Raw genomic sequence first — 8,738 nt, forward strand, 5'->3', positions numbered from 1 at the left:
TAAATAATTGCACAAAGCTTAAAATTAATTAAAAAATGTAATTTTCACTATTCCAGAACAAGATAATCAACATATTAAAATAATAGGTATGTAATAGAGTCAGCATAAAAAGAAGTAACGCGTTAGGTATTAACTATTTTATTGAAGATATATCACATAGAGAAATATAATAAAGGCAGTTTGGATACTATTTACTGCTTGTTGGCGGCTTCGTGCAGCTTCTTCTGTACATCTTCAGCTTGTTTCACGAAGTCGTCGTAGGCCTCCTTGATCTTAGGGGTCAGCTTCTGGTTGGTTTGTTCGATGTTCGCTGACACTTCTTTCACCAACTTCTGGGTCTCCTGTTCATTAAATAAATTTATGATGTAGTGTACTTTAAACTGGCAGCAACGTTGTGCTGGTAGATGGAATAGTAATAGTGTTACTACTATAACTTAACTAATTATTTATAAATGTTATATGGTTTATAAATAAAGATATGGGTACTTACAGAAACGGTCTTGGAAACGGCGTCCTGCAGTTTTGCTTTAAGAGCGTTGGCTTGCTGTTCTACCTCTGGGTGAGATTTGCGCAGATCCTCGGCGGTACGTTGCAGGTTAGCCTGGGCCTGCTCAAGAGCTTCCTTGGCCTTGCCATTGGCTTCCTTCAGCTATTTGTAAATGAAAATTAATATCACTGAGAAAAGTTATGTACGGATTTTATTTTTTTTAATAAAATCTTTTTGAATAAATGAGGCCACCTAACGTAAGTGGTAATAATTATATGACATCGTTATCTTAAGTTTTTGTTAACCTTGACACTGGCTGGTTTAATATCCAATGTCAACATTCGGTAAGATAAATATAGGTTAAACGTTACTCACAGCAGATTGAAGGCTGCCTGACAAAGCAGAAATCTGAGAGAGTACAGACTCTGAACCCTCCTTCAACACTTTGTTGAACTCCTCGGTGTTCTTGGAGCTGGTGAGAGCGTTCAATTGATCGTTGAAAATCTTCTGGAACTCTTGGGCGTGCTTTTGCCACTCATCAAACATGTTGGGAGCATCGCGACGCACCAGTCCAGCTGAGGCCTGTCAAAATTAAAGTTGAAAAATTAAATGAACATTAAACAGTTAAAATTATAATGATTGTATTTTAATGGTACTCACTAAAGCCAAGCAAGCGAAGATTACTACGATGAATTTGGCCATATTGATTATCTCTTTGTGGTCGTTGGTGTTGTAAGGTCGAGAGCTAATGAAGCTATGTCAGAATTATTCTCCAGCTCAGTATATAAGAGCGGCACCGATCGACTAGGGGTGGGGAATGGCGGAGAGGAGACGGGCTTGCGGGGAGCAGTTGTAAGAGGGATGGCGAATGATAAAGCTCCTCTGGGTAAAAATTCCTTTCACACGGTGAACACTATCGTACTGTGCCCTGATGACAAAGTACAAACCATGTAATAATTATGAAAATTAACGTTATCTTTCCGTAATGTAGCCCTGACCTTACAATATGCGATATTTAAGATGACTATATTTATTATTAATTAGTTCCAATAATTTCTATTAGTGTTATAAATTTATATTACTGAGTCTATCTAATTCTTGCTTCTGTAGGTAGGTACCTATTTTAGAAACACTGATATTTTAGAAACACAGAGCAAAATAATCTATGATTATTTTTTTCCACAAAATAATATTAATTTTGTGTATGAAATTTACATGAATATTTGTACAATTATAATCAATGGATCTTTGATTAATATATAAATAGGTATAAATTATACAAAGATGATGACATATTTCATATCTACACATTATTATTTATAAAACTGGCTCGCTACTTTTTAATTTTTTGTTACTAAGTAGATAAAATCTCTGGGCAACGTTGAAGATTTTTTTTATTATTGAAGATATTTTATGTTATATACTATATTTTTATTTTGTTTTTCATACGCTTAATTTATACTTAGTAGTAGTACCAAATAGTATTAGTTTCTAATACATTAATGAAATAAAAATTACAGAAATCTTTATAAACAAATGAAGTATGGATCAGCCGTCCAATTAGGACAGATTCTATCATATTCAATTCCAGGTATTAAAAAAGCATACAAAGAAAAATATCTCCCGTAAAAATGTATTACATTAAACATTAAAATTATAATTGCCAGATATAGAAAAAGGTTCATACTCATATTTTTTTTTTATATTTCATCTTTAATCTGACTAGCAGAGATATTGCAACCAGGTATTTTTTTATTGTTCTTAATATTTAATGACATCTTCCTTACTAATTATTTTTTCCGACTTCTCAGCGCAGAGAAGGCCCTTTCCCCCAACGGGTATAAAATTCAGATATTTGCTAAAGTTATTTTAATATAAAAGTATACTAATACTCTTATTTCAATGCACTTACCCACATATATTCCCAAATTACTCGAATCAATGTTGGGAAAATATTTTATATATATTTTTTTATTGACCTAGTGATTTTTATACAGCATATTTTTCACAGATTCTTTATATATAATCATCAAATAGAAGTTTTTATTTATTTCAGATAAAATGTATACTTTTATAGACAAACTCGACACTAGCCTTTTCGCTATCTGAGCCTATCAAATAATATACGAAGTCAGAATAATAACTATAGCACAATATTATTATAATAATATTATCGCTCACACATAATACAAGTGTTTTATTTTATAACAAGTTGTTTGAGCTAGGTTTATTTAAAAAAAAAATTAATTAACAACAATAAACTAAAAGATTCTCATAAAACCTACTTCATACCTCAATCATACTTGGTCTCATAAAACATAACTACGTAGGCAGTATAATCTTAAGAGAGAGAAATTCTCAACAGTCAACATTCTCCTCGTACACTTTTAAATAAAAAATTCATTTGATTTTGCGATTCATCGATTGAACATTATTCTGGTTTAGGCATAAGTAATAAAGAAGTGCTGAGATAATGTTATCAGTGGTGAGCAACATTATATGAAATTAGTACGTAAAGAAAAGTTCAAGAATTGACCTAGAGTTGACGGTTAAAAAAATATTATGTAAATTGGATAAGACAATCACTTCAGCTCACTCTCGGATGCATGGCAAAAAGCCAATTAATAAAAATTGGTTTGTAAAATAAAAGAAATAGATATTTTCTATACAAATTCCTATATAATGTTTATTTTCTGATACTTAAAATACATTAACACACTTCAACTTGGACTGATGTAAAATTTTCATGTGATATCTCTTCTTCTTGAATTCTAGTCGAATATAAGGGGACATGGTAGAACGATTGCAATCTAAGCTCCAATTATAGTTATTACGAACTATTATTCAATAATGAATGGAATTCGTCTGTATACTACCTACATTCTAGCCTATACCTAACCTTACTTACAAGTGTAGTTACTGTTACGATGTACAAGAGAAATATTCTTATTAGTTATTAAGAAAACTAGTGTGCTTTTGAAATATTTATGTTTTATTAGATCATGTATATGACCACAAAACAGATTTTGATCATTTCTATATCGCTGGAGTCGTGATTGGACCATGATGAGGATACAATGTACGTTATCACAATCACTAATTAATTACAAACAAAGTGTAAACACAAACAAATGTGCCAGCGAATAGTTGTTATTGTTGTTCCTAACAAAAACAAATAGTCATTACTTAAAGTACAACCATTAAAATATTTTTGTTAAAACAAACACATTAGGTACGTAGGTACGTATGACTAGTTAAAGGAGATACTTTTCAAACACCAGAGCAAATGAAACACATTTCAACACACACTGTTAAATTACAAAGGTCCTTATCGTTGTCGACAATTTAAATAAAGCTTGCTTTTAGTATATTTTTGAAATTTACTTACGATGTAGATGCTTATACAATGATGTCACGGTCAAAAATATAAAATCTTCTGATTGCTGCCCCCCGTTCAGTAGTCTGCACTAAGTCTGCTTCCTCATTAAGCGCTGGACTCCATACATATAGAGCCTATAGGGCTGTCGCAATCTTTTGTCGCAATCTTATTATAAATACTCTTACAAATAATACTCTTTTTAAAATTGTTTTAAGAAATTACAATTGTGAATATTGAATCTTTTATTTATAACAAATATTATATTAACATTGTATAGTCCATATAGATAGTTTTTTTTAATAGATACTAAGTGACTCTAGCTACTAAAAAAAACTGTTAGAAGTTTTGGAAAAGTGACGTTAACAAATGAAAAATGCATAAAATTATCTTCTTCTTGAAACATATCGTCTATTATATCTTATCGTATATTGGAAAAAAAAGAATAACTACTACTTAATACTTAAGTTGACATCTCAAGTTTTAACCTGGAGAGTAGTGACTGCTTATGCTTTCAATGTTTTAGAATACGTATTTAAAGTTATAGAATATTTAATATAGTTCATAGTAACACAAGCTAATTATATTGTAATATAAAATATTTCCGATTGAAAGCAAACAGTGTTATCTCAGCGCGCCCCGAGAGCCGGATCTAAAGTCTTCGTCATTTTAATGAGCTGTTTATTTTCTAAATATTGCTTATCTTTATTTTCTATATTATATTATATAGTATTTACAGTAAATAAGTGATCAAAATTTCTCGAAGCTGTTTAAACTAATATTAGTAAAATACAAAATTTTAACCAAAACGTCAACCTAACCTGACACCATGGTGTGACATGCATATATGACAGCCTAAGTGTAGTGTGCAGTACTCAAGTATTGCTCGAAAATTGTTCGCTTTTATAGATCAAACTTAGACTTAGACCAAAAAAAAAAACAGCTAGGAAAAGATCCAAGCGGCTGGCGGCTGCAGATATCATATAAACTTAGCAACCATGTTGTTTGATTAAGATTAAGAGAATCAAATCGCTTGAACAATTTTGGCAATAAAGTTGAAGGTAGGGGTGTATAAACAAAGAACGTTATAACCTTAATGCATCGATCGTCTCGGATTAAACATTATAATTAAAAAAAAAGTAATTATTCTGAGAAAACCTTTGCCATCTAGATATGTCCAACAAAACAACAAATAATTTTTACATAGTTCGATTGCAGTGACCGGACAAAACTTATTGAAAATTTCCATAGCCATATGTTCAATTGGAAGATAAAAACAATGGGACCATTTTTCTATTTTATCACCCAGAACCAATTATTTCAACATTCAAAGTGTTATACTGTGCGAAGTTATTACGTTACTGTTTATAAATAAGTCTTTATTACATTAAATTTTTATTATTCTTTGTTTGTATATTGTATTTTTAATTAAACTAATTACGTATATTAAATATCATATAAACTAAATAAAACTTATATAATAAATATAGCTTCACTACGTAGTGTTTGAAGCCCCTTGACAAATTGTTGACGTGTCCTTAAATTCTGTGCGGTGTGCGCTTTATTTTGTCAAACAATAAGTAGACCTGAATGAAGATATTTAGAATTTTGTACATTTTAACTTTTTTTTATTCCCAAACCTGCGTCCGACAACCCTACATTCGATCTATGATATGAATACCAAACATTCACGCCTTAAGCGCCATGAATGATGTTTTTGAATACAACTGAAGACAATAAACATTAATGATAGATGGATCCAATGTTAATATTCTAAACAACACCCGCCTTCTTAAACGCTGTGTATGTACTTGTTATTAATATCCGATGAATTACGAACAGAATACATTCATATCTTTGTTATGGTACAAAAATTTTTGAAAATATAATGTTCCTTTGTTTCAAAAATATTTAATTTAAAACACGATAAAAGTTTTTAAATCATGTAATTATATTGCTTCACTTATCGATTACTAATTACTGCAAAAAAAAAAATAAACAATTATGCAATTATTATAGTTTAATATTTCATTTTTCTTAGATTCGAGATGCATTAAGTCAATGTTCATATTATTTGTTTCTGCTATTAAACCCATATTATGAATACTTTTTAAAATAATACATTAAATTGTACATAAATCCACTGGAATTTTGGAAAACCAGAATCATAGGAGAGGGCCCTTTCTGAAAACATACACACAAATAAAATAACAATATTCATTATCCTAAACAATAACAATAGATAAAACCACTTTTCCGCTACATGAGTAATTTTTATTTGGGTATTATTAATTCAATCAATTATATTATTTATAAAATTTACTTCTCATGTTTATGCATACAGTGTACATTACGTAAATCTATAAAACAAATAAAAATTAATCCCTAATTCTCTTTTACACGCAATGTTTTGAGAAGAAAAAGGATTTCATTACATTTTTGTTCCTTGGAAATTCCTTGTTCCTGGAAAGTTTAAAAATAAACATTTAAATTTGGAAAAGAAATAAAATTAAAAAAAAAAAACTTAATTAATTGAACATAAACTATTATTAATATACTCTATGTTATGCAACATCAAATATTAAGTAACTTTTATGTAACATCGGACAATCGAACTATTTTTTTAAAAGTTACACAATCATAAAATTATTCTTAAACTTTAATAAATCAAAGATTATCTCCTGTTATTAAGTACTTTAACAAGTAATTAAGTTTTATTGTCGCTAGTTATTACAGTAAACATAAATGTTGTTTATATAGTGTTTTCATTGAGGATTCGTAGAATAAGATAAAAATATTTTATATAATAAAAACTTTAAGTACCCATATCAATAGAAAGATTTATTTAAGGGTCAGATGTCATTAAGGCCCGAATCAGAATATATATTCGTCAGAAAATTTTCCCTATAACATTGATACTAACTAAAACGACCATTTACAACTGACTATATCCGCTTTATATTACATATTAATTTATTTAAACCCTTTCATTTTTCACATAGCAAAGCAGCAGATATACGTTAAATTGTAATATCTAAGAAGGAACTAAAATTTCAAACTGTCATACATTGTTATGGTAATTATTTGAAAACTATTTTATTAACAATTTATTGGTAAACTTTTAATTATCACTATTCAGATTTTTATAACAATATCGAACAGATTTCGAGTTTTACTGTTCACTTTCAAAAAAATCTTCAATTTTTTTGGTTACGACCTTTTATGTCTGCTATTTAGTAAAATTTTATTCCCAAATCTATGCTTGCTGTTTATAAATAATCAGATAAAATATTATTTTACAAAATATATTTCGACCATACACTCGTAAATAACCTTGTTTATTTGTTGGTGTTAGGCTGGACTGCATTTATTTTATCCAAATAAATAAGTTCCTTCAGAAAAAAATTGATTTATTCCTATACCTACGTATACCCAATATAGAGTGAATATACCTAAGTCTTGAAACCACTTGGCAATCTTGAACTACAAATTTCAAAAGTACAAATAAAAAAAAATAATTTTTTTTTAAATACACGTTACTAAAATATTTCTTTTCCTATTTCAAGTAACTGCAATTTAATAATTGGTCGAAATCCAAATGGAGTAATGAATTTTTGCATTTTTGAAAATTCATGAGCATGGGAAGGATAAACTTTGATAGAATTTTGAAAACTGTTTCCATTTATTTATTTTTTTATAAATTAGTACTTAAAATCTGAGTCGTGTTTTAATAACATACGTAATAAATGCAGTCGAGAAAGTTTAAAAAAATAAATAATTTATATTGCGTCTTCAAAAATTGTTATTTGAGTCAATTCTTCTTTAAAAAAAAATTGAAAATAGAAAGATGAGTTAAAATTAAAATAATAAAATCCGCGTAGTATATCCGAAAATATATTAGTTTCATTTAAATGAATAAAACTCGCGAAAGTCTTAAATCTCATTAGAATGATGAGGTTAGGCCTATTATAGGTTAGAGGTTTAGCGAAAGAAACAACAAATAATAATTATTTTTTTATTTATTCATTACTTTTTTAATAAATACTATACTTATTATATACCAATTGTGTAGATAAATATTCGTTTAAAGTTTAATTTTTAAACTACTCAAGAGTAAAAACGCAATGCGACCTTATATAAGACAATTATATAACAAATTATCGTAAATGAATACAAAATTTTACCACTACAATATATAAAGTTACTAAAATCCCGGAGTTGAACCAATTGATTTGCGGAGTAAGTTATTCTTGAATTTTACTTTATAAAACTTTGAGTGTATGACTATCACCTGTTATTCCTACATTCGAAGGTCATCTTACAGTCATAATTTTTAATTTTTGTAACATGCTTTAATTGAAAACGAAGTTTTTCTTTCATGGTTCTTTCGTGAAGGAATTGGACATTAGTCTGAATTGGAATGTTGAAATAGTTATGTTTATGTACTTTTCCTAAGCCTTTTGGTTGATTACTCGTGTATATCATATTTCGCATGAAAGGCTGTACAAAACACTTTTTCCAGCTGCTGACTATGTTTAGTATGGATCACGTCGTGATAATCCGTTTGTATTTAATCTAAGCTACGAGAAGCCCATCGCCTGCTAAGACCTCTATGTTATAATCTATATTCCGGAGGGGGGAAAGAAATATTTTGTAACGTTGTAATTTTGCCACATTGTAATTTGGGTTAAAATGTTTTTATTCTAGTAAGTCATTTGGTCCGTAAAAGTAGAGCATTGCTTTATTCCTACAATTTCTCCGTAGTATACTCTTTCAATAAATGCCATGAAAAAAAAAATTGTCTTGTTAGGCCTCGATGCTATTATTATTATTGAATAAAATAGTTTATAATATCTTATATGCTATCAGGAATGA

The 8,738-nt window shown here is 28.9% G+C and overlaps 1 protein-coding gene across 1 annotated transcript; it reads right to left on the minus strand.

Annotated features, from left to right (window-relative positions):
* Positions 1-122: 122 nt before the first annotated feature.
* LOC116777723 (apolipophorin-3-like) lies at positions 123-3,999 on the minus strand. Its single transcript, XM_032671420.2, has 5 exons — positions 3,876-3,999; positions 1,148-1,415; positions 863-1,069; positions 491-649; positions 123-341 (listed from the first exon to the last, which is right to left on the minus strand). The coding sequence occupies exons 2-5, from the start codon at positions 1,187-1,189 to the stop codon at positions 192-194; spliced, it is 558 nt and encodes a 185-aa protein (XP_032527311.1). The 5' UTR covers positions 1,190-1,415; positions 3,876-3,999; the 3' UTR covers positions 123-191.
* Positions 4,000-8,738: the final 4,739 nt, after the last annotated feature.

This window comes from Danaus plexippus, chromosome Z, assembly GCF_018135715.1.
Source record: "Danaus plexippus chromosome Z, MEX_DaPlex, whole genome shotgun sequence".
Classification (NCBI taxonomy): Eukaryota; Metazoa; Arthropoda; class Insecta; order Lepidoptera; family Nymphalidae; genus Danaus; species Danaus plexippus.

Coding starts and splice junctions, on each gene's coding strand:
- LOC116777723 (XM_032671420.2), bottom strand. CDS start 1,189: ATGGCCAAATTCATCGTAGTAATCTTCGCTTGCTTGGCTTTA. Junction 650..862: donor CAGGCAGCCTTCAATCTGCT/GTGAGTAACGTT, acceptor ATTTACAAATAG/CTGAAGGAAGCCAATGGCAA. Junction 342..490: donor CCGTTTCCAAGACCGTTTCT/GTAAGTACCCAT, acceptor TTTAATGAACAG/GAGACCCAGAAGTTGGTGAA.